Genomic DNA, 25746 nt, shown 5'->3' on the forward strand with positions numbered 1-25746 from the left:
GTAGGGGAAAAAAGCCCTGTTAAACATTTTTTTTTTTTTGGCGACCATGTGGCTTACAGGATCTCAGTTCCCCAACCAGTGATTGAACCTGTGCCCCCCGCAGTGGAACACGGAGTACTAAACACTGGACCACCAGGGAATTCCCAAAACATTTTAATTTTAAAGTAATTTAACAACATTATACAATTTTAAAAAAATACTCCAAATCGTGGAGACCAACACAAACTACTATTTTTTTTTTTTTTAAAGAAATTCGCGTTCTTTTATTTATTTATTTATTTATTTATGACTGTGTTGAGTCTTCGTTTCTGTGCGAGGGCTTTCTCTAGTTGCGGCAAGTGGGGACCACTCTTCATCGCGGTGCGCGGGCCTCTCACCATCGCGGCCTCTCTTATTGTGGAGCACAGGCTCCAGACGCGCAGGCTCAGTAATTGTGGCTCACGGGCCCAGTTGCTCCGTGGCATGTGGGATCTTCCCAGACCAGGGCTCGAACCCGTGTCCCCTGCATTGGCAGGCAGATTCTCAACCACTGCGCCACCAGGGAAGCCCCACAAACTACTATTACCATCAGGTTGTCTGATTTTTCATCTTCGTGCCAGCAATCATCTTCATGACTATATCTGCTTTCTCCATTTGGGATCATTTCCTTAGGCTGGAATCCTAAGAATGGGATTACTGGGTTAAAATAGTGACTTAGCTTTTTAAAGGAAAAAGTTGTACATGTAATATTTAATATTTTATGTACCCGTACATGCACATATGTACCTATAGATGCACATATACATAATACACATACATATGTATATATATACAGAGAGAGAAAGAGAGAGTCATAATCTAGTTGACTTGTTTCCCTTCCAGGGTCTGGGAGAGTCTGGGGTATTCCTGGGGTGTTCGGTGTTTTTCGCCATCCAGGACGCGGTAAGTGCAGCACGACAGGAGAGAGGACTGTTTGGACCTTTGAAGCTCAATAGTCCACTGACCCCAGAGAAGATTAGAATGGCCTGTGAAGACAAGTTCACAAAAATGGTAGGTTCTGCTCATACAAGTCTGAATTTTTTTTTCCCCTGTCCTTGTGGTTAAGTTTCATTGACCCACCATGGTGGTTTTCCACGGAAGAAAAGATGACAGGAATCCTGAAGACATTTGAGCAGGAGAGCAGCCTGCCTGCAGTGGGGCTCAGTTCTACACCACTAAAAAAGAAAGGTTCATTCTTCATTTCTTCATTCAGCAATTGCATATTCCTCCTTAGTTTTGTTCCCTTCCCAGGACACATTAGTCAGGGATAAAGTTCAGGAACTGTGCCCTGAACCCAAGAATCCCAGGCCAAGAATCTGGGCCACCTCCACAATCTAACTTCCTCGGAAGGAAGTTTAGAGGACAAACTAAACTTCCTTCCAAACCACTGGGAGTATGTGCCATTCCTGATCTGAACCTCAAAGTAGGACAGGCCCTTTCCCAACCCCCAGCAGCAGGAATCCCTCCTGCAGACCACGCCCCCTCCCGCCACGCCCCACCTCCGGCTGAGCAAACGACTCAGCTCTCCTTGGGCGTTTCCAGTGGGATTTTTCATTGTGGGAGGAGGTCACACCATTCACAGTGACCCCTCTGACTGTAAACAAGTTACTTCTTATACTGAGGGGAGAGCCCCCTCCTATACCTCCTCTCATGGTGGCTCTTCACGTTACCCCTTATAGCTCTTCCTAAACCCCACGAATCGCTGCTTCACTCTGGAGAAGCACAGAGGCTGATTCCACCTTTCCTTTGTCCCTCTTCAAGCATGAGATGACTCTCATAGCTGTCCTGCCCCGCCCGACCCTTGGTCTTCTCCTGGATTCCTCCACGTTTCTCATACTGTCGTGGCCAGACCTCTCATTGTCCTGGTCACCCTCTGGGTGGTTTTTATCCTATTTTATAGTCTGCTATTTGTCACACGTCACAAACATTTTCCAAGTTGCAAACATCCAAACTTGTCCTTTTATTCCAGATTCCAAGAGATGAACCTGGATCCTATGTTCCTTGGAGTGTACCCATATGAATCAAATACAAACCTCTGGCGAAGATGGGGTGGCTCTTCCAACAAAGCAATCTATCCAGTCTCAATGCTCTAGGATGATGAGTCTGAAAGACAAATTTTCATAGTTCAGAAATCATTTCACAGAGTATTGCTTTTATAGGATGCTGATTTTAAATGTTCCATTTGGAATTTGGTAGATATGCTTAAGCTATTTAGAAATAATATTTTAAATGGCATAAATGCTAACTGGTTTCCTCTAGAATGGTATTCTTTATTATTCTGTCCCTTAAATCCATCCAGCTGAATGGAATGGAAGATGATGGTTTGTATGTGATTCATAGTTGGCTTGTATCCACCAACAGAAATTATACTGTCTAGTGAAAGGCAATTTTCTAAATAATTTTATTAGTATGAACTGTAAAGTTGTCATTTTCTCATTTGTCCCCATCTGCTATCACCCTCTTTTTCTTGTCAGAATGGATCTAGGCGCTATGTCTGTAGGACCAAAGGAAAAAACCAGATAAATTGAACTTAATCAAAACTAGAAACTTTTGGGCTTCAAAAGAGACTATGAGAAATTGAAAAGACAAACCACAGAAAAGGAGAAAATATTGAAAATATTTGCAAATCATATGTATGATAAAGATCTAGTGTGCAGAATATATTTTAAAACTCTTACAACTCAACAATAAAAAGCTTATGCCAGTAACATCTATAGTTATTACCTAACTACCTAACACTAAACTTGATACCTTGTAAATTAATTAGCTGGAATAACAAGATAGGTTTTAAAGAGCTCACCTGTTCTTTATGTGGTAATATATTAGGTGTTACTGGCATAAGCTTTTATTATTCGAGTGCTTTTATTACAATATAGAAGTGAATCATTTATTTTTATCTTAGGACCCTTAATTCTTAGGTTACTGAGCATCCCAAAGAGTATTTGTTTATATGGGTTATATTGATAATTTACTGTATTAGAAATTGAAATTGAGAATGTAAAAAATTAAATCCATTGTATGTTAAACCAGGGTTTGCCTTAGCACTATTGAAATTTTGAGCTAGATAATGCTTTGTTGTGGGGTGTCGTCCTGTGTGTTATAGGATATATAGCAGCACCCTTGGCCTCTACTCACTAGATGCCAGTAGCACCTTCTTCCCTCCACATTACGACAACCAAAACTGTCTCCAGCCATGGCCAGAAGTCCCCTGGGGGACGAAATCACCCCTGATTGGGAACCCCAGTGTTTAACATAAGTCATTTTTTTTTTAATGAAAAATAACTATTTTCCACAACAAAAAATATTGAGAGAAAAGTATCTCCTTAATAGAAGACAGCTGATTCTCATATCTATTCTGTCTTCAGTCATTTGTTTTGAAGAAACAATATGAAGAAGATCCAGCCGCTTGCAGATATATAGTTGGAAAAAGATGTATTTTTAAAGCCTTCAGATAATTTGGTATATTCTTTGATACTGTACCAAAAGTCTGCATGTGCTAGTTTCTGAAATTAGTTAAAATGGAATTCTAAATCATATCAATGAACTTGTAATAAATACTATGTTAAATTAATACCCATTGATCTGTCATGCATACTGAGTAGATCTTTTTACCTGTACCTGACTTTATAATATTATACATTGGTCATTTGGAAAGTATTGGTTCACATTTCTTTAGACAGTGTCAAAAACTCACTTTTGTTAGTATCACCACCAGTCTTACCAGAAAAGTCTTTTAAGTGTTGAGAAGTTGTCAAGTTCACAATAGAAGGTAGAAGTTTTCCAAAAATCCTGATATTTTCAGCTTGATGGCTTGAATTTTATCATTGGCAACAAATAACTCCAGAGTTATTTTCCTTGAAGTGACAGGCTCACTTTGTTCATTTTTGAAAGAATGACTGTGTCAGTTGTACATTCAAATAACGATGGTGTTCAATGAAAAAAGTGTTTCAAATAAAGATGGTGTTCTATGAAAAAAATGACTTACCGCCAAGTCACAAGTGCTTTTCCTTAACGCAGCCATATTTCGGTATGTAAAAGTGCTTAATGCATACTTCCCACTTATTCAGAATATTAAAAAGAAGGACCAAGGTTTAAGAACACTATTAATTTTTACTCTGTTATCAAGGATGTTCTGAAAGCAGATTTTTAACTGCAAGTGGCAGTGAATAATTGAATGACTTCTAATTCAGTTTGGTACCACTGCCTTGATTCATGCTCAGAAACCAGCAGTTTTACCCACTTTTGCTTTTATACATCCATAGCAAATGTCACACAATGTGAAGGGCAGGTAGTGTCTTAGTATTCTTATAAAAGCAGTTTTGACCTCTTGGGCCTCCTGAAGGAGGGGATAGGGGAGAAACTCAAAGGCCTGCAGACCACATTTAGAGAACCGCTGTTCAAATGAGCGCAGTGTATTAGTGTGGTGAAATTTTAAATTAAAAAGCCTGGTTTCTTTTAAAATAAAAAGACAATTACATTTTTAACTCCAACTATTTAAAAGAGACAAGAAGAAATACACAATAAGAATATAAAGAACTAAAGAGAAAAAAACGGGAAAAAACCATGAATCTCATATTCACATTGATTGAAGTTAGAAGAATTTATTGCCCACCACCACTGCTTTATAAAATGTTCTTGCATATTCCAGTGTGAGGTTAGAGGAATGAAAATATATTGGTTTACTAGCATTGCCTGTTAGGGAGGGTCAGTGCTTATAGAGGCAACTCTGGCTGGTTGTTGTAGAAAAGATTTCACGGAACTTGATGTGCTGAGTAAAAATAGGTCAGGAAACCTTTCTAAGGGTGGAATCCAGGAGAAGAATTTATAAAACTGTTTGCTTTGTTGAAGGTTAAGCTTCCTCTACCCCTCTCTCTACTCCTAGCAGATATTTTACTAAGATAGTAACTCCTGAATTAATTTTTTAAATGCACATTCTTATTTTATAAAGATGCAGATAGATCCTTGGATATTTTTTTTTTAATTTTTATTTATTATTTATTTATTATGTTTATTTTTGGCTGTGTTGGGTCTTCGTTTCTGTGCGAGGGCTTTCTCCAGTTGCGGCGAGTGTGAGCCACTCTTCATCGCGGTGCGTGGGCCTCTCACTATCGCGGCCTCTCTTGTTGCGGAGCAGAGGCTCCAGACGCTCAGGCTCAGTAGTTGTGGCTCACGGGCCCAGTTGCTCCGCGGCATGTGGGATCCTCCCAGACCAGGGCTCGAACCCGTGTCCCCTGCATTGGCAGGCAGATTCTCAACCACTGCGCCACCAGGGAAGCCCGATCCTTGGATATTTTTGATGAGAGATTACATCCACTCACAGTAAGTGTCAGTTTTATTGAAGTGGTATTTTTCTCTTATACAGTTGTTTATTTCATGCTGATTTGCTTTGAAATTAATTACTAGAAGAAAATTACTTCCTCCAGCTCGAAGTCAAAGTCATCTTCCTTTAAGTCTTCTTCCCCACGCCATGTTGTGTCTAGTCATTTTCCCGAAGGCGTGTTGTATAAGGGGTTGATGGATATGAACCGAGTTGCACTTTGTATGAATAGTGAGCAGGTAAGTAAACATACCCAAGTAACAGAAAATGTATCTTTTTAAAGGATGATTTTCCATAGCATCAAACAATATAAATATTTGTAAATAAACCTAATATGATAAGGCCTCTAAGAAGAAAATTAGAAAACTGTTTAAATTTTAAACGAATTAAAATGACAAAGTTTTAAAATTCACTTCTTCGGGTGCTCTGTAGCCACACGTGGCTGGCGACTGCTGTACAGGACAGCACATCCTTAGAGCCTTATGGTTACAGGACACTGGAAATGTGTTTTCAAAGTTGATTACAGAAAAGTATGACATATGGTGATCAGCAAGACTTTTGGGCCTAAAAATATTGGGTTGGCCAAAAAGTTTGTTTGGTTAGTGAATATATTGTTCAATAAAATGCTTGGTGAAAATGAAAACTGTGTCGTTTATTTTTACTTAAAACCAAATGAACTTTTTGGCCAACCCAATAGTTTACATTTGGTTAGAATTCTGTGGGGAGGAACGTGGAAATACATAAATTTTCTGCGGTTGTGCCTGTATTTTTCTTTAATGAATGGTGGTGAGTACTGGATCACTGTGGTATTTTAGGATCCCATTGTTTATATTTAAAAGACTACAAGACATGTCACCCAACCAAAATTATTTTAAGGGGCACGTGGGCCCAAGTGTGAAGACTGCTATCTTAAGGGTACTTTTAAGTATTTTTCTTCCATGGATACTTAAATTGCATTTTTTCTCCTTTCAGCGAGAAAAGATTCCAGAGGAATACTGCGAGCATGATCCTGAACACAAATTCATTTACAGATTTGTTCATACTCTTTGTAGTGCCGCACAGCTCACTGCTGAATGTGCAGTTGTAACTTTGGTAAGATATTTTTTCTTTCATAAAGCATCTGTAGAAATTTCTGTCCTGTACACGTGGTATGGTCCTGTTTTTCCCAAATGAAAGTAGGTTCCTGAAATGATCATTAGAACTTTATTAAGAGAAACCTATCAAAAGAAAGTAAAGTATACACATTTGAGCTTTAATAATCATTATGATTTAAAATGTTGCCATTGCTTTTCTCATCACAAAACAATTGCTATTAAAGGCAGCAGGAGAGATTTCTGGTTTCTCCTTCCACACCTGAGGGGACACATGCACGCACAGTGCACACACGCACACACAGACGACGCATGTTGTGGTGGTAGGGCGGGGCAATAACTGAACGCTCTGGTCCACAGGCAGAAACAGGTTCCGGGTAGTTTGAAGCTGAGTCCCAGACTGTACTGCCTAGGCAGTTCTGATGTGTGTCCTGATTGAGAACTACTGCCCTCAGTTCTCTGTTCCTTGGATAATGGATAATGGTGTTAACCATCCCTGCTGTCCTCTTATTGCCTGCATGTGAAGTTGCCCAGGACTAGGGTGCCAGTAGGACTTCAGAAGGCTTCACTCTAGTTAGCCTGCTAAGCTACAGCTGTGTAAGGACCTTTTTGTCATCCATTCCTAATTCCTATGGTAAGATTTTATCATTTGAATAATAAATCATATTCAAGTGAGAGGTAGCTGGGATTGTTTTACTCCTCCCTATAGCAAACCTGTAGGGGGGAAAGTCAGCTGCGTGGTCTGCGGGGAAGGGATACTTAGGCCCCTCACTGCCGGCGCCTGTCAAGGCAGAACTGAGGACAGGAGGCTTGTCCTTTTGAAAAGAGACCCCTCAGTGGGTACTGGATCAGACACAGGCCTTTTCTTGGAGCTACAGGCCACTTGGAGTGCTTAGCACATCCTTGAGAGAGGCAGGAATGGTGCTTGCATATGGAGAGCTAGGAACTGCAGGAAGGAGAGTATTTGGGTTGGAAGAGGGGCATTTCTTTGTAGACAAGTTAAGCTTGATGTACCTGCGAGACAGCAGAATGGCAGTGTCTAGTAATCATTTGAATATATGGGATTGGAGCATGAATCTGAGCTAGAGGGAGGGAATTAAGTGTAGCTGTTCAAATGCAGAGAAAGTATGTAAAATAAAAAGTGGCTAGAAGATAGATCTGTAGGGACTGTCAGCACTTAAGGGACAGACCCCCAGAGGAGTGGCTACAGTGGTAGGAAACCCAGCAGAGAACCCTAAGAGACACCAGGAGAGGTTCAAGAAGGAGAGTATGGTCCAAACGCTAAATGCTACCAAGAAGTTGCTCATGTCATAAATACCATGTCACTGAATACCTACTCTGTGTCACTTTTCTACATGTGGGGGGTGGAGGAGAGAACAAGTTGGATAAATAAAGTTCTTGCCTTTATGGAGCAAGTGTGGAAGACGTAAATTTTTTTTTTTTTTTTTTTTTTTTTTATCGGAGTACAGTTGATTTACAGTGTTGTGTTAGTTTCAGGTGTATAGCAAAGTATAAGTGTTTTTTTTTAATGAGTGTTTTTTAAAAGATGACTATTTCAAGTAGTGGTAAAAACCATGAAGAGAAAGCAAGGTAAAGGGATAAAGTGATTAGAGGGGCTTACTAGAAAGCTCAGGAAGAGCCTCTTTAAAGAGGTAATGTTTGAACCCAGGACCTGGCTGAACTGAGGAAGATCAGGTACGCTGGCATTACGGGCAGAGGGGACAAGTGCAAGGCTCTGAGACAGGAACTTGTTCTGTGTGTTCAAGGAAAAGCAAGGTGGCCATTGTGATCCGAGCGGGGAATGAGGGAAAGAGCATAGGTGATGAGGTCACGGAAGGACAAGGCCGTACCGCACAGGGCCTCGTAACTTGCAGGCCACGGGAAGAAGGTATTTGTTTGATGGGAAACCTCTGGCAGATCTGGAGCAGGCGCATAAAGTACTCTTAATTTAAGAGGCTCTCCTGGCTGCTTTGGGGAGAACAGACTGTAGTCTTTTGGGAGGCAGAGAAGTTAGGCAGTGGCAGCGATACAAGTCAGAAGTGACAGACAGAAAAGCGGTCAGGGTACCAGTGAAGGTAGGGATAACAAGAAGTTCTAACAGATTGGAGCAGGATACACTCAAGTGCAGGTGTTTGGTCTCAGCGACTGGGCGTGTGGCAGTGCTCTTTCATTTATGAGGGAAGGCCTGGGGAGTGGAGCTCTGGGACGAAGAGCTCTGGGTGGTTTGTGTGAAGGCACCGGTGACCACGGCAAGAGTAGTCTCTGTAGAGTGGTAGCAGCAGGAGGCTGACTGAAGTGGGTTAAGGAGAGGATGGGAGATGAGGAGCTGGCCTCAGCCCTGAGGACGCCGTCGAGGGGCAGTGGGGGACAGGCTGGGGACATGGAAGCATTCACACGGGAGGAAGCCTCTGACAGAGAGGGAGAAGTTGTTCCAAAAGAGACTAACTGTGGGCACAGTGCTCTGCAGAAGTGAGGTAGGATCAACTTCATTCGTAGGAGAGTGAGCTTCAGTGAAAAGAAAGAAATCTCGCTTCCTCCGAGACAGGAGGGCAAGTGGGGTAAATGAATAGCGGCACGTGTACCAAGTTTGCCAGTACAAAGGTGAGAGGAAGTTGAGAGATTGCCAGTGTCGTTTCAGTGCCTCTGATTAGTCCCATAAAGTAGAGAGTTGAACCTTGCGGGGAGAGTCGTTCTTAGGGTACTAGAGAGTGCTGAGTTCTTTGGGGAATGGGAGCCGAATTTCACTAAGAACATATAATCTCAATACCCGTGTTTGAAAACACAGTAGAGTTTGGAGGGCATGGGCGAATCTGAGCTGTCAATCTGATAACCCTTCAGAGAGTAAACAGACTCTTTAAAACTGGACATTTTTCTTTTTGTCAAATGGCATATACACTCTTCTACAGAGGTAACAACAAATCACAGCTTACCTCTCTAATCTTTGCTCAGCTGTTAACTCCATCCAGTTCTTTGTAGGGTAGACATTTGATACATGTAAAAGAAACCATGAAATCATCTCACAAACCGGCAGGTTTAGAGGAGCCCCAGGGATACAGACACAGGCAGGTCTTCCCACCTTAAAACCAAAAGAATTGACTAAGCTGCAGATTATGTAAGACAGAAACGAATAATGAAATGATAATGGAGATGTGAAAAATTGGGGATATGAAAAGGACTACCCTTTGTATGCATGTGTGTTCCTGAAAAAGGCACCAAAATATGGGAATACTTGACGGCTGCAAAGCCCCTCTGTACTGCCTGTCCCGCTGTGCCACGCAGCAGCCACTGGGAGGCTCTCTTGACCACCAGTTTTTATCTTCAAGTTCATGCCGCAAAAGGACTGGTGACTCTGAAGAGAAGGTAAAGATGTGCTCAGTCTTACCAGAATTTTACACACTCAAGCGTTATGTAAAATCGCCATGCAACCACCGCCAGTCTTGTAGTTAACATTGCACGTGATAGGCACTCAAGCATTTACTGAACAGTTGAAGTCGACACTGGGCTGTATGTGCTGCCCTTGACAAGTGGGAAGGTAATAATACAATGCGTGTCTTTAGAATGCCCTTTGCTGAGATGTCCTTTCATTCCTGTGACCAAAATTGGGTTGGAAATTCACACGGGCAGAGTAGAAATATCAGACTAACAGAAATATCTGACTTATAACTGTGACCTGGCCTCTGGCCTTGGCTTGGCTGAGCAAAGTCTTTGTAGAACCTAGGAATAAAAGGGGTGTCAAAAAGAGATGAAATCTGTCATTCCTAACAATTCTTATCACAGCACTTAAACTGAACTAAAATCAAAGATCAGTGCTCTACTTTTGCAGGTTTACTTAGAAAGGCTTTTAACTTATGCTGAGATCGACATTTGCCCCACTAACTGGAAAAGAATTGTTTTGGGAGCCATTCTTCTTGCCTCCAAGGTTTGGGACGATCAGGCTGTATGGAATGTGGACTACTGCCGGATCCTCAAGGACGTTACAGTTGAGGACATGTGAGTTTGTAAGGTTACCGTGAACTTTCTAACCATTTTCCAATACCTCATTTGCTCTCATAAAGTTTACATTTTTAAGAAATGTTACATTTTAAGAAAGGTTACCTTGTGCAGAGAGCTGAAATAGACATCAAATTACAGACTTCTTTCTATCTAGCTGTAGTATAACAATTTGTATTTCCCCTCATTAATTGGTAGGTCTTGATGTGTTATTGTTGTAATATTCTGCTTGATAAATTGAAATTATTTTTCTGGTGGTTTTTGCCAAACATTTTACAAGCTCACTACCAGAACAACACGGTACAGTCAGTAACTTGACAGCTTTCTTAAAGCTGTCTACCAGGTCCAGTCCATTTTTAAGGGGCACATGCCTGGTCTTTGAAGCAAGTGGCCACTGTTAAGGTCTTAGGGCCTCTAGACTACTGACAGGTTATAATTTCAACCTGAGTCACACATTGTGTATTTGCTTTTGCTGGTCTTTTTCTCCTTTTTATCTGAGGTTCTGTTGTTACAGAAACTATGATGTACAGGTAGCCACATATAAAGGTTTCAGATCCCTGTGTTCCTGTCTCCTCCCCTAAAGTCTGCTGAGTTAGGAAACACCTACCTCTCAGGTAGTCCGGGAAGCATCCCTGGGGCCTCACCCAGGGCACTCAGCAAACACAGCGGCACTTTGTGGGGCCTTTGAGTTAACTAGGCAGGTTCTCCTCACAGATGGCACGCTCACATTGGCATGAAACGCCAGGCTTCCAATCTGGCTCTGGTGAAGGGCCCCAAGGGTGGGAAGCAGGATGAGCCAGAGAGGTAATTCCAGCAGACTCTCGAAGTGCCCGCTTGACAGTGAACCTGTCTTTGTGGGTGGCATTCAGGAAAATGGGAAAGGACACCTCTTGATTATATTGGACAGCAGAGGCCGATCAAGATGGCAGGCAGGGGCAAGAGTTTGTTTTTGTTACCTTTGCCCCTTACTCTAGATAATTCACAATTACCAAAGTGCATATTTACAGCTGAAGCGAGGAAAGTTGTGACTAAGAGAAGGGACCAGTGACTGTCAGTAGCTGTCAAAGTGGCTTTTGGTGAAAATGCCCACTTTGGTGATCATGTAAACCAGGTGGTCATGGTGATATTGCTGGTAGCAATCTTAGCAAACAGTGTAACAGCAGATAAGGAATTTGAAATGAATAGAAGTACTTTTGGAAGTTGCAGAAACTAAAGTGACGTTGACCAACACTATCATCAGTCTTTAAACTGGTCCCTTGAAGGAAGGAAAATTTGTAATCGTGAACACCATCCCTGCCATGATGGCAGCTGAAATTTTCTCAGAATCTGCAACTGAGCTGACTGGGGCTCTGGTTCCAGGTACAACATCCGAGAACATGCAGGGAAACGTGTGGGTGTTCATAGACATTGAGCCCAGGAGCATTGGCGGCACTGTCCAGCTATGAAGAAACTAATTCTAAACAATGCTTTTCTGTGTAGAACGGAGAATCACCAGGAGTTATGTTTATAATAGGCTGCTTTTGTTTATGATCTTTGGGAGTTGGAAAGCATTACAACAAAGTGTTTAATACACATTTGTTTCATCCCTCTGCTGTTGACTACTATTTGTAATGGTCTCATTTTGAGTCTGAATTGAAAAATTGCTGTCTATCAGCTTTTCCTTAAAACTTTCTAACATCTCTGTGTCTTGTTAAATATATATTTCCCTTCAAAAGAGTAAGTTAAACTGAGCAGCTGCTGTTCAGACAGTTTGCTGCGCCTGTAAGTGGTAGGCTCTTCAGCCACCTAGCCATTTAAAAACAGCAAAAAACACAGAAGATGCATATTCTGTAGGCATAATGCTTTTCTTCAGTGATTAAAGCTCTATTAATAGACATGTTAATCCTATGAAGTACTGTATTTCCACACAATTAAAATGTATTAGTGGAGAAAATATAAAAGGGATAGTGAAGTGCATTTATTCCTGTAGTAAATTAAGTCCTGATTAGCTGATTATCAAAACATTATCTGATTTACATTTCTATAGACTTCTGGCCGTATGAACAGGAAATTAATTTTGGAAGTAGGTTCAGTTAGGTTTAAAGTTCAACAAATGAGAAACCTCATTTCTGCTCATACTCTGCTCTCCATACAGGAGAACATGGAGCATTTGTTGATTTATCCAGTGGATAAAATATTAACACTTTAAAACCAAGAAACCAAATGTATTGTAAAATAAGCCACTTGCATGTTTGTTTGGGTATTTATCATTTTTATATAATCAACTCTCTAAAGTGATTGCTGTGGAAAGTGGTAAGATTTACTCTAATTTTATATTTATTTACTTAAACATTTGGCAAGCAAATGGCTGGATGTGGTCGTATAGCAGAAGCCTGCTCCCAGCACTCTACTTTCCCACTTCATTGAATTCGCCCTCTGTGGGCGTGTGCAGTCTGTCCTGGCAAGGGGCGGTAGGTCTGAACATTCTGGGCTGCTCTCCTAACACCGGGGGAAACAACTGCTCTATCAGAGGTCGTATCGTAAAGTGGGTTTAGTCTAGCTGAGACATAATCTTACTGCCTTCCTAAGCTTAAAAAGTGCATCCTGTCCTGTCATGGTGACGACAACTCACCCTAGTAAGGTTTTAAGGTGAACAGAAACTTGCATTATGCCCTTTGACACAGCCCCATGCACGGGGTGGGGGTGGGGGGATTCCCTTTCCCATCGAATGTAGCTTATTTATTTATTTACTTGAGATGAATCCTTGTTGCCTCAAGAGTTTTCCCCCCTCAGAGATAATAGCAGTGGCTCTCGATGGATCCATTTTGTTGCCGTGGTGATGTGCCCACTCCTTTTGTTGGCTCGGCTCTACTTCAGTAAGCCCCTTCCTGTCATCAGCCCGGTGAAAATGTCTGCAAGTTCTTCAGAGCTAATAAACAGCATACATCATTCCTTTCATCTGATCACTATAGCGGGGCCTTGTGAGTGAGTGTGGAGCATGAATCGTACAGCTGCACTAATGGAACTCTGAAGAATGAGCCCCTGAGTCAGCAGCATGAGTGCATAAGAGGGCCATAACCTCTTCCCCCTTGTCCCAGACTCAAAGTGCTGGGACACAGAAAGGACCACAAATAGCTGTACCTTGTTTGAACATTAGGGTATTAATCCAGCTGGGTAGCCATTATTTGTTTCAAAACAGTATTTAGAGCCATCCTAGTAGCTCAGAATGGTATTTTTGAAGATAGCCCAGTTGACTAAAATTGTCCTGTGTTGGTTTTGTCTTCTCCTCCTCCCCCAGGAATGAGATGGAAAGGCACTTCCTGGAGCTACTTCAGTTTAATATTAATGTTCTTTTCAGTGTGTATGCCAAATACTACTTTGACCTTCACTCCTTAGCACATGACAACAACCTGAATGTTCTATTCGCTCCTCTTAGCAAAGAAAGAGCACAGAACTTAGAGGTAAGGCTGTGAAATCACTAACTGGGGTTTTCTGTCAGCCACCGAAGCCACATCTGTAGCTAAATTATATTAAGCAGTGATTAGGAAAATGGAAAGCTGTTAACAGTTTGAAGAGCTTATTGACCCGTTGGCATCATATTTCCTGTGTCTTTTATGGTTTATACAGGGATCCCACATTATAAAAAAAAAAATTGTCTCTTCTGTAACCATAATTCAGAATACTTTAAATCATAGTTAATCTGTTCTTAATGGTTTTCCATTTGAACCTCTACACTTACATATAACCATACATGAATAATTTCTTAAAATTGTATCCCTAATCATATGTACCTACATAATCTACTTACCACTCTTAACTGTCTTTTTTTTTTTTTTATAATTGATGTTTTGGACTATTTCTACTGTCTTGATATTTTTAATAAATAAATAAATGTATTTATTTATTTATGGCTGCATTGGGTCTTTGCTGCTGCACGCGGGCTTTCTCTAGCTGCGGCGGGCGGGGGCTGCTCTTCATTGCGGTGCGCAGGCTTCTCATTGCAGTGGCTGCCCTTGTTGCAGAGCACGGGCTCTAGAGCGCAGGCTCAGTAGTTGTGGCGCACGGGCTTAGTTGCTCCTCGGCATGTGGGATCTTCCCGGACCAGGGCTCAAACCCGTGTCCCCTGCTTTGGCAGGCAGATTCTTAACCACTGCGCCACCAGGGAATTCCCTCTTAACTGTTTTTTATTCAGCTTGCAGTTCGTGTGTGTGTGTGTGTGTGTGTGTGTGTGTGTGTGTATCACAGTTCAGTCCCATGAGTTTATTAGACAAAGCATCCGTGGCTAACCTGAGAGACCTATACTTGGAAGGTATAATGTGGATTCAGATACTGGCTGTAGAAAGTACATGAGTTTTTAATATAAATGGTAACGTACATGGAACAAAGTAATACTTATGGCTTATGATTTTTGGTGGGTATACAGCAAAATTCACAACTGAAATGAACACATTTAAAATTGATACTTTCTGTGGTACCTTGGTGGTACTTTAGAATAAGATGTTTTTCTACCATAATTTATGTGCAAGTGAAATAGCACCTTTCAGCGCTTGTCATTAGACCTCTCCTACCTTCAGCACATTAAAATTTTCTTAGAGTATGTAATAACTAATGAAAACTGAATAGAAGTTGAATAGCTGAGTAAACACTGATTTTGCCCAAGTGTATGTCCATTACGTTTAAGGATCACGTGTGTAGGTAACAGATGATATTGCTATTAGGAGCCTATCATTAGGAACCCAATTTTTAAGTAACTCTAAGTTATTAGGGCAAGTTACCCCTTGCCCCAGCAATCTAATCATAGCCCTTAAAGGTTATTACCTTAGGGAATTGTCAGTTAGTGTAGATATCAGCTATCCAAAGTAGCAGTAACTATGAACTATCTAAACGAATGTAGATGTGTGGCTTATCAATGATGCTTTTTTTGTTTTTTTAAGGTCCGAACATTTTTTTTTTCCCCCTAATTATACCTATGTTCTACCTGATTGACTTTCCTAGGCCATTTCCAGATTGTGTGACGACGAATACAAAGACGTGTGTAGAGCTGCTATGAGAAGGTCTTTCAGCACTGATCATTTCATTGGTATTCGGCGCTCCAATGCCATCCTCTCTTAAGGGAGAAGTGAGGGGTTGTAACATCATAAACCCCTCGAAACAAGGACTGGAGAAATATCACCTCTCCTGCTCAGAAACCAGCAAAGTTAGTATTTTCACCTTAAAGAAAGACATTGAATTCAAGAGACTCATGGACAAGCGAAGATTATGCTCATAGGAAAGAACGGGACCTCGTCAATGTAACACGCTCTTCTGTCCTTTTTATTATAAACAGAGTTACAAAAACCACTCCAAAGCTAAAAGCTCCCAATCCATGCACAGATATCTGCTCCCAATCCACGCACAGATATCTGATAGCTGTGAACTATGTGAGGTTTTTTAATGAATAGCTTAAATTTTTAGACTTTAAAGACACTAACTATATAACTTCTATGTTTTTCTTGCCTCACTGTCCCATAATGCTGCATATTCCTTTAGAATCAGTGCAGTATTACCATCAAAAAATGGGACTCCAAAAAAAAAAAGAAAAAAAGAAAAAAAAACAAAAAAAAACCAAAAAACAAAAAAAACAAAAAAAAGAAAAAAAAACAAAAAAAAACAAACCAAAAAAAAACAAAAAAAGAAAAAAAGAAAAAAAACAAAAAAAAACACAAAAAACAAACATGGGACTCCTAACAACTCATAAAGCCAAACTTCAGAACAGACTGTCGTAGCATCGTTAGGTTTTGCAGGGTTCTTCCTCCCTACTATATCATTGAAGCTGCTAGTCATTATTGGCAATCAATTTAAACCAAAAAGCTGCTGAATAACACGTCATCCAAATTCTTTGCAGGCAGTACTTATTAGCATATTAGCATGTTTGCAATCATAAACAGAGAAAGAAAAAAAAAACAAAAAAAAAAAAAGAAAAAAAAACAAAAAAAAAACAAAAAAGAAAAAAAAACAAAAAAAAAACAAAAAACAAAAAAAACAAAAAACCAAAAAAAAACAAAAAAAAAACATGGGACTCCTAACAACTCATAAAGCCAAACTTCGGAACAGACTGTCGTAGCATCGTTAGGTTTTGCAGGGTTCTTCCTCCCTACTATATCATTGAAGCTGCTAGTCATTATTGGCAATCAATTTAAACCAAAAAGCTGCTGAATAACACATGTCATCCAAATTCTTTGCAGGCAGTACTTATTAGCATATTAGCATGTTTGCGATCATAAACAGAGAAAGTAGGTTATTTCCTTCTATTGGGTCCGTGCTGCATTTCTTGTTAACTATAATGGTGCTTCTGATTCTGTGATGATTTTCCTCTTTGTTATATACTTGTATTAAAGGATATTTTCATAATTCCAGCCAACATGGTGGTCCAGTAATTAACAAGCCGGTGATGAAATAGAAGGTGTCCCAAAAGTCTTACAACAATTTTAAGCTTTAATATAGTGTGCTTGGATACTCCAGAACACTGTCGCAGAAGTATAAATGCTAGACTGGCAAAACATCACTTGAAACTTTAATCGAATTTCTTCTAAACTCATTTACTTTTGTACATTTTAAACATTAAGCTTTTATTTTTTATTTTTTTAAATTAATTAATTTATTTAATGGCGTGTTGGGTCGTTTCTGTGTGAGGGCTTTCTCTAGTTGTGGCAAGCGGGGGCCACTCTTCATCGCGGTGCGCGGGCCTCTCACTGTCGCAGGCTCTCTTGTTGGGGACACAGGTTCGAGCCCTGGCTTGGGAAGGCCCGTGAGCCACAATTACTGAGCCTGCGCGTCTGGAGCCTGTGCTCCTCAACAAGAGAGGCCGCGATAATGAGAGGCCCGCGCACCGCGATGAAGAGTGGCCCCCACTTGCCACAACTAGAGAAAGCCCTCGCACAGAAACGAAGACCCAACACAGCCATAAATAAATAAATACATAAATTTTAAAAAATAAAAAATAAAACAATAAACGCTTAACGTTTAAAATTTACAAAACTAAATGAGTTTAGAAGAAATTCGATTAAACTTTCAAATGATGTTTTGTAAGTTTGTGGCATTTCTACTTCTACAAGTATCAAAGCTTAAAATTGCACTAAGACTTGAGGGGATACCTCCCCTCCTCTTTTTAAAATAGTCCTTTGCAAGGCTGGGCTGCTTACCTGCTTGATCACCTAAGTTTCTTTTTTCTAGATTTGGTAAAGGAATTATGAACAACAGTGTTAATTCACATGTAATAAATTGAAAGGAACTGGACCCTAATAGTAGGGACAGGAGAGTAAGTGATACGAAACAGCTTTTCTATCCTGTGTGTTAACCTGGCTGTAGGTGTCTCACTTCAAGTTTTATTTAAGAGGAAACATAAACCTTAGGAACCCTTACCTCAGGCTTTAAAAGGCAGGGAGGTCCAGTAATCAGTCTTTTTGGAGATTGGTAACGATGTCACCTAAACTTGAAATATTAAAAAAAAAAAAAAAAAAAAAGTGTTCTCAACTATGTGAAATCTTTCTCCTCCTACCTTCTCAAATGTAATCCTAGGAATTTTGCCTGCAAACAAAGCATTTCTGGGCCAGAAGTACTTTCTCTCTTTATAGCAAGGCTTCACATTATACTGAGTGCTGCAGGTTCCATCATTTTTAAGGGACAGAGACATAAATGATAAATTATGGTATATAAAATACTACAATCTACCACCTCAAAAAATATTGTTTATGGAGTTTGGAGCTTGGAAATTCAAGTACTGATTGCAGTTTTATTTTGAAAAGAATGCTACAACTTATGTGGTTTTTCTTCCTCATGTTTATATTAAAAGAAGAGCTAATAAACTCTATTTTAATTAAAATATATGGCTACTGTGTTTGTAACACTTCTCACTATTCACGTAACATTACAACTCTGCCTAACTCAAAGGTTTTCAGTCAGCTCTGATAGTCGGGCCTTAAAGCATTTTCAAACTAACCATTCATAAGTTGTTTTGACCCCTGCCTTTAGTTAAGATGTAGACATTTATTTCTTCAGCTTACGCTCTTTTCAACCTGAAGATAATCTAGTACACTTAAAATCACTGGCTACAGTGCTCAGTGGCATAATGCATTAGATGGCATTTTTGAATTGTTTGTTAGGGTGCCAAGATGGAAATGCACATTGAAAGATAAAAGTAGGTAAATACACAGAGAAAGGAATTACAGGAATACTGTAGAATCAGAACTTGTTGTTTGAGGGTTTCAAGCAATTGAACAGGAAAGAAAATGGAAGAACAGGAAGCAGTAGAATTGTGGTTGCTGTTAAGAGGGTGACTTTTAAACAAGCCACGTAATTTGACTTTAACATGCTATTTCACTTAACATTCAGTTGGAAATATACCAGATCTCTAAAGTTTCTTTTAGACCCTAGCCACTGCACTTGAGCAATATTCCATCAGTCCTGATAGTATTGCCGTAGTATTTCATCCACCTTAGTTACCTTCCTGAGGTCACATCTTTAACTTTGTTCTTGTTAAGTTGCTGATGAGGAGAAATGATCTGATTTAGTACAGAAGGGAAAAAAAATCTATCACAAGTCACTGTTTATATCAATAGTTTGCACCGCGTAGTAATATGCCAGTTACTAAGCAGAAATGCTGACATATCTCGAGTGGTCGAAGGTTTAAAAAAAAAAAATTGGGGGTAGGAACATTGGGCATGACTGTAGCTTCAAGAACAAGTTGGTAGAATAAGGGGAATCGCTAAAAATTGCTTTTCCCCTTCAGCTTTAATTCTAGAGGCAATACAGCCATTTTAATAAATGGGAAATTGAGGCAACTTAAGGTAAAAATTTAAACATCACAAAGTAGGTTCTCCAACAAATATGGGGCATGGAAACTAGTTATTAATAGGGTGGCAACTATGGCATTTTTTTCCAGATTTTTATACCGAGGAAGGGTTTGTTCCCTAAAGTAGTAAGACTATAAAAGAATATCTGACTACCTGAACTCAAATTTTACTTTTTCACTTTTTAAAAAAAATTATTTTTCTCTATTGGAATACTGACATCTGTGCAATTTTAACTCTGGTATACCGTGAACTGAACTTTATTCTTTACAAGGAAAAGACAAAAGTTTGAAATGTATGTTTGAACCAAATTAAATTGCCATTTTTGTATGTTAAATTCATGTGGTTGACCCTAAGACAACTTCTTAGGGCCCAGTGTTTCTGGTTAAGAGAAATTTTTTCCACCCTGTATCAGATTCCATCATGACCCTATTCTTTCACATTTACTCCTAATGTACCCTGTATGCCCATTATTGAAATTCAACAGCACTAAATCCTAGTTTTACAACAGGTCAAATTTCATTTCTTAGTTTTCCCATTCTATAAAATATACCATTCCTTGATTTTTGAAAAATGCTGAAGCCAGTATTTACTGGAAAACAATTCACTCTGTATTCAGGTTATGCAATGTTTTTGGAAATGTTTACCTATAGCGTGTAGGTTAGCTAAAATCTTTCATCACCCAAGACTTCTCTCTAACCACATGTAAAATGACTACGACTGTTCCCTCACCCAGAAGCCGCATTCTTGAGTATAGAGCTATTTGGTAAAGCACTTGACAGCTGGTAGGGGCTCTCCCAGGGGTAAGTGCTAATTTCTATGCAGAATCTGTAGATTACACCCAGCATCTATCAAGTTAAGGATTAGATCACCTAAAATCTTAACTGTTAGCCACTCACCAGCCTGGCCAGCCTGACACCGTGCCAGCAAGAATACAAAAGATCTAGGAGCCCTTCAGAGACACCTGGTCCCTTGTACACAGGTGCAATCTGTTTGGCTTCTGAGGCAATTTCCACTAGTCCATTTTAAATGGGTTTGGCAGATGAGATAACATGTACTTCATGTGAAAGAAATGTTATGAATACCAGTTTATGGTTTAGGATCTCTAACATGCAGAAAGAACCAGGAAAGTGAAGTAGTATAGAAATTAAGAGAAATCCAGAGTCAAATGAAGAGGTTAATGTTCTTTAAAAAAAAAAAAAAAGGAACAGGTTAGGTGATTACTTTACTTCAAGACCTCAAATTACTCTGCTAGCTTTTTCTTACAACATCTATTCCTTCATCTTACCGTTCTCAATTCTACTGACCTTTACTTCTAGCTCCCCAGATGGTGGCCCTTTATCTCCTCACTGTGGGAACCGACTCTTCCAAACGCAGGGCATCAGTGTTTTGTCCACCTCCCACTGCCCTCTCTCAACAAGGTCATCTCAGCTTCACCCTTTGACTCTCTGCTCGTGTCCAATGTGGCAGTGCTTGATGTTGGTTACTACTATGAGCCATTTCTAAAACACTATCACCAGGTTCCAGGAAATACAGGATTTATATGGCTCACGGGCTAACTGGCCCCTTGTAATCCCCTTTAATCAACTACTTGAGCCCTCCTGTGTTCCCACAAAGTAGTTGTTCCCAATTTGCTGCACTCACTCCCCTGATCTGCCCACAACCCTAGATGTATCTCCTCAGGCTAGGCAGCAACCCCACCTTCCAAACTCCAAAACTCATTTCATCTGGCATTAGGAATAGATGCCTCACTTCTTAAGGTAACCCCTCTCATCTAAGGGAGAGGATTCCATCCCAACTCTTCAAATCAAATTTCTATATCCAACACCCCCACCACCAGGATGGTGGTGAGGATGGGGCAATTTGACCTTCCTCAGCCCTTGACATGTCCTAGTGTTTCTCAAGATGTGGTCTCCAGACCACCTGCCTCTCATGGGCTGAAAGTCCCTGTAAGAAATGAAGCTTCTCTAAATGCAATGTGGAATCCTAGAACAGATAAAGAACATCAGTGGAAAATCTGGTGAAATCCAAATGAAGTCTGGAGTTAACAGTAGTGCGTTAATGTTGACTTCTTAGTTTAACAAATGTGCTATGATAATATGTTAATATTAGGGCAAAATGGATATATCTTTGCAACTTTTCTGTAAACCTAAAATAATTCTAAAAGTTTACTAAAACAGAACAAAAAGACCTAATTCTTGGATCCCAAATTAATCTCAATTCCTGGAGCTGAAGCCTGGGAATCTACATTTCTAATAGGAACCCCAAATGATTCTTATGCAGACACAAATTTGAAAACTAGTCTTTCAATTCCCTTTCCATTCCATGCCTGAATGGCTGCTTCCTCCTTGTTTTACTTACCTTAACCTGATTGAATCTTTTAGATCCTCTCAACCCTAAAATATAAGTACTATCATTATCCCCCTTTCACAGATGAGAAAGTACTAAGATGCAGTACACAAGTGAAGTACTAAGAGCTTAAGTAATTTGTTCAGGATCAACAGCCCATGAATGATGGAGCTGGGAGTTGAATCCCTAATCAGTCTAGCTCCCAAATCTATGCACAGAACCATTCTACTTCCTCTCATTCTGTTGCACGTAAGAGCTCTGTAACTAAATCACTAAAAGAAGCATTATTACCTATTTCTCCAACTTCCTAAGTCCAACAGTGCCCCCCTTTTCCACTGGGGGGAATGAACAATGAGAAAGCATTGGGAAGATGTGCCAACTAGAGACCTGTACGGGTAAGGCACAGTGGCTCTTGCACCAGGATCCAGCTCAGCTGCTGTATTTTCTGTTCTCCCAAATGCCCTAACATGTACCAATCTAATAATGCTCATAGTACTCACTTTGATGCTAAATTAATTATCTCAGGTTTACTAAGCATCTGTCCAGATTGTCAGGGAAGTGCCAACTCTAAATCAATTTACAGTTGGCCCTCCGTATCCACAGGTTCTGCATCAGTGGATTCAACCAACCATGGACTGAAAATATTTAGGGAAAAAAATTTCAGAAAGTTACAGAAAGCAAAACTTGAATTTGCTGCACACCACCAACCATTTGCATTATATTTACAACTACTTACTTAGGATTTGTACTTGGTGTTATAAGTAATCTAGACATGACTTAAAGTATAAAGGAGGGTGCGGGGGAAGATGGGAGGATTGTGCGTAGGTTATATGTAAATACTGCACCGTTTTATATAAGGGACTTGAGCATCCATGGATTTTGGTATGGGGTGGCACGGGGGGGAGGGAGACGACTGGAACCAATTACCCACAAATACAGAGGGAGAACCATATATCCTCTTATCTTATCTGGGTTCCCTGACTTGTATTTAGACCTTAATACAAAGTTGTGGATCTAACTGCTGAATGATGAAGTTTTGGGAGTTTCTGACTGCAAACCAGACACACACAACAACAGCAGCACTTCTAGCCAAATTGCTTCAGTACAGAGTATAGATGGAGGGTTGATAAAATAGAACACAATCTCAGGTAATGTCTCTGTTCTTATGTGTATTTTCCTTCATTTCTTCAAGTGAATCATGAAACAATCACAGGATCAGCAGGAGAAACCTATGAAGTATATTCAGGTAAAACATGTTTTCATTAGTTCTCCTTCTGGTGATTGGAATTTCTTTGATTTTATTATCAATAAAAACGTTGCCACTTATATTCAAAGTACATCCAAGAAATCTGATCATGAAGTTAGAATGCACATACCTCCTTCAGATACTCTTAGAAAACAGTGTCTCTCCATGAAAGCATGAGAAAAATACTTGTACAGCATCTTATTTGCTTTACCATTGCTTTAATGCACTTTAAAATTTATCTACAGTAATTGGGAACAAAGAAACAAAAATAGACATTTCTTTGTTTTTCATAAATAACTACTCTCCATATTTGATAAAAATCTCAAAGCATTATTTTAACTTCCCACAAATATAATACATACAATTTTTTTTTTCTGAAATAATAAGGTCAGCAAATTAAGTATCTTGACACTAATATAACCACATACAACTGCTATTCTACTGACTTCCAGGAACAAAACAAAAACAGAAAACTTCTTATCAAGGTGCTCTGGGTTTCCTTTTGCTAGTGTTAGGGATCTGGAATTATAATCATCTGCCAGTAATAATTTTATAGATTCTAGTTGATTGTCTACAAATAAAATATCGCTGGCTCTGCTTTGTGAGTTCTGGATTTGACATGACACTGACAATACCGCATGGGACAGGCACTATACACACGTGGAAATCAGAAAAAGTACTGAATGCCCTGGACTCGCACTACTGACGCAGGATGTGCCTCACTTGGCTCAGTAATAAATTCACCTGCACCAGACCCGAATCAAAAGTCACTAAATCTCTCATATAGATAATATATATTATTTATATACACACCCACAACACATACACACTATACATACAGTTTGTAACAACATGAAGTAATATTGTCTTCAAATGATGTACCACAGACTGAAATAAATCCTGTAACTGTCATCAAGCTGCTAGAAGCTTTTGAGAGTTCTGAGCCAGGTTACTTAGTTACTTTCATCCTGCCTACCCTTCATTCACCCTGCTTTAATGTCTTGGTAGCTTTTTCTTTCAAAACCACCCTCCTCAACCCAGGCGTATTTCTTTCCCAGGATCACTTGATCGGACTTTGGAGGCAAGAAAGGGCATGCAGGGGGAGCAGGAAATCCTCAGCCACTGTACCTCACACCTGCCTAGATTTGTGATGTTCTCTGTCCTGTTGGCCACATTCGGTGTTAGAAAGCAGTTATTCAAAGCTTTGTCCCTCCTACCCCCCTTGGTCTTTCTGTAGAGCACAAAAGTGAAAGAAGCCTCTTTAGCAGGGGTAGCAGTTCATTAAAATATACAACTACATTTCCTAGCTCTGGGGTTCCCATTCTGTACTTGAGACTGCAGGTCACGGATGCTGTTATTAAGGTGCGGTGTGGGATCCATGAGGTTTTCTCCTGGCAGCCGGTGTCAGGATTAGTGCAGCCCTAGCCCAGGAGGAAACGGCCTAATGAATACCAACTTGGAAACAGTGGTGTCAGCACGTTACTTAAGCTTGTACATTGCTCACAATTACACACAACACACACACAGGCTTATCACTGGAAATGACTATGAGAAAACAAGACAAAGGTTTGCAAGGATAAACCAATAAGGCACCAAGAATACTTATTTTCAGCCAATTTAGACAACTTCAAAGTGTGAGGTTAATAATAGAAATTAAAATGACTTCCTAAGTCTTATCAACTGATTTACTGAGAGGTCACATATTAGTTCCTTCTAAATCTTTACCCCCTAATCTGTGATGGGAGACGTTGCTTACAATTGAACCATGAAAGGGACAGCCCAAAAGCTGTACATGTGAAACTAAACTGGGCCTTAAATCCTCACTAAAATCACAGAGCTGGCTGTGAAGAAGCTGCTAAACCACCCCACAACCTTCCATTTTATAATTGTTTTCATGAGTGTGGATTGTTTGCCTAATAAAAATAAAAATCAGAAGAAAACAGCATATGAGATGGAAATAGGGGGCGACCATAAATAGATGGGCTTCTCTGCCCTGGGTAGCGGGAGGGGTGGCTGAGGTAAGACTTGAGGGAAGCAGGTGGGCTTCATCTTTGAGGGAAGGGAGGGGGAGAGCAGCGGTGAGAACAGAGGCTGAAAACAGAGGCAGCTCTGAGAGTTGGCCTGGACCTAGACCTCCAAATGCATTACCTGTATTGCCTCTCCTTGGCTTAGTATCCTTTGTCTTAACTGTCTTTTTTTTTTTTTTAAAGTAAATTGGTTGTTCTTTTTAGGTTTGGTAGGTTGCCAAAATGAAAAATAGTTGTTTTAACAGGAAGAATTAAATCACTTCAACCACATCATCCCACGACTTTTAGATACATTCTGCATCATCTTTACACTCCTCCACAAAAAAAAAAAAAAAAAAAGGAAGAGGAAAAACCCAAATTAGGCACAATGACCTAAGGCAGCAGAATAATCTATGTACTTTCTGGGAAGACATGTTAACTGAGGGAAGAGGTCAAGGTGATCAGAAAAGTTCCTCATTTGAAAAACAAGAGAGGAACTGGCCCTCAGGCAGGGGATCTATTTCAAGGTTCTAAGAAGCTTCTGAACAAGTAGAGGAATTAGATGTGCAAAAAGTTCTGTAGCTCTGTGTACAAGGTTTTGTCGAATATACTGAAATTTTGATTCAGAGGATGAGTGTGTAAGAGCAGTGCATTTTTATAAACGTGAATAGCTTCTGAAAGTCCATGAAAACTATAACACCAGGCTTCTTTCCACCAGCAAAGTGCTTAAATACACTATGGAAACTATACACTTGTTTACTTAATATCCATAATGTAAAAACTGACCTGGGCTTAAATCTGACTTTTCCAACTTTGGTATAAATGAAGCGCAAATCCCTACACTTGCTGTTTTTCTAGGGAGACATCCTCAAATTTTAATTGTTTTTGCCATTTTAGCTTCTTAAATTTAGTCCCCACTCAG

The 25746-nt window shown here is 39.9% G+C and overlaps 2 protein-coding genes and 1 long non-coding RNA gene across 5 annotated transcripts in view; 2 read left to right on the forward strand and 1 right to left on the reverse strand.

Moving 5' to 3' along the window:
* The window catches only part of AOX1 (aldehyde oxidase 1), a 73794-nt gene extending 71389 nt beyond the window's left edge, over nucleotides 1-2405 (forward strand). For all 3 annotated transcript variants that reach the window (XM_059928429.1, XM_059928430.1, XM_059928431.1), the window contains 2 exons: nucleotides 862-1029; nucleotides 1988-2405. In XM_059928429.1, the coding sequence (XP_059784412.1) occupies nucleotides 862-1029; nucleotides 1988-2038 (219 nt within the window). In that variant the 3' untranslated portion in view covers nucleotides 2039-2405. The remainder of the gene's footprint in view (nucleotides 1-861; nucleotides 1030-1987) is intronic.
* On the reverse strand, nucleotides 237-2165 carry LOC132369128 (uncharacterized). The gene is made up of 3 exons (XR_009504270.1): nucleotides 2052-2165; nucleotides 1099-1193; nucleotides 237-1004 (listed from the first exon to the last, which is right to left on the reverse strand). It is a non-coding gene; the product is annotated as an uncharacterized LOC132369128 (long non-coding RNA).
* A 103-nt stretch (nucleotides 2406-2508) lies between the features above and the next one.
* On the forward strand, nucleotides 2509-15908 carry LOC132368801 (cyclin-Y-like protein 1). Its single transcript, XM_059927533.1, has 6 exons — nucleotides 2509-2514; nucleotides 5179-5337; nucleotides 6308-6427; nucleotides 10250-10416; nucleotides 13694-13856; nucleotides 15391-15908. Exons 1-6 carry the CDS (start codon nucleotides 2509-2511, stop codon nucleotides 15505-15507), a joined length of 732 nt encoding a protein of 243 aa, XP_059783516.1. The 3' UTR covers nucleotides 15508-15908.
* The last annotated feature ends 9838 nt before the right edge of the window (nucleotides 15909-25746 follow it).

This window comes from Balaenoptera ricei, chromosome 7 (genome assembly GCF_028023285.1).
Source record: "Balaenoptera ricei isolate mBalRic1 chromosome 7, mBalRic1.hap2, whole genome shotgun sequence".
In the NCBI taxonomy this organism is placed as follows: Eukaryota; Metazoa; Chordata; class Mammalia; order Artiodactyla; family Balaenopteridae; genus Balaenoptera; species Balaenoptera ricei.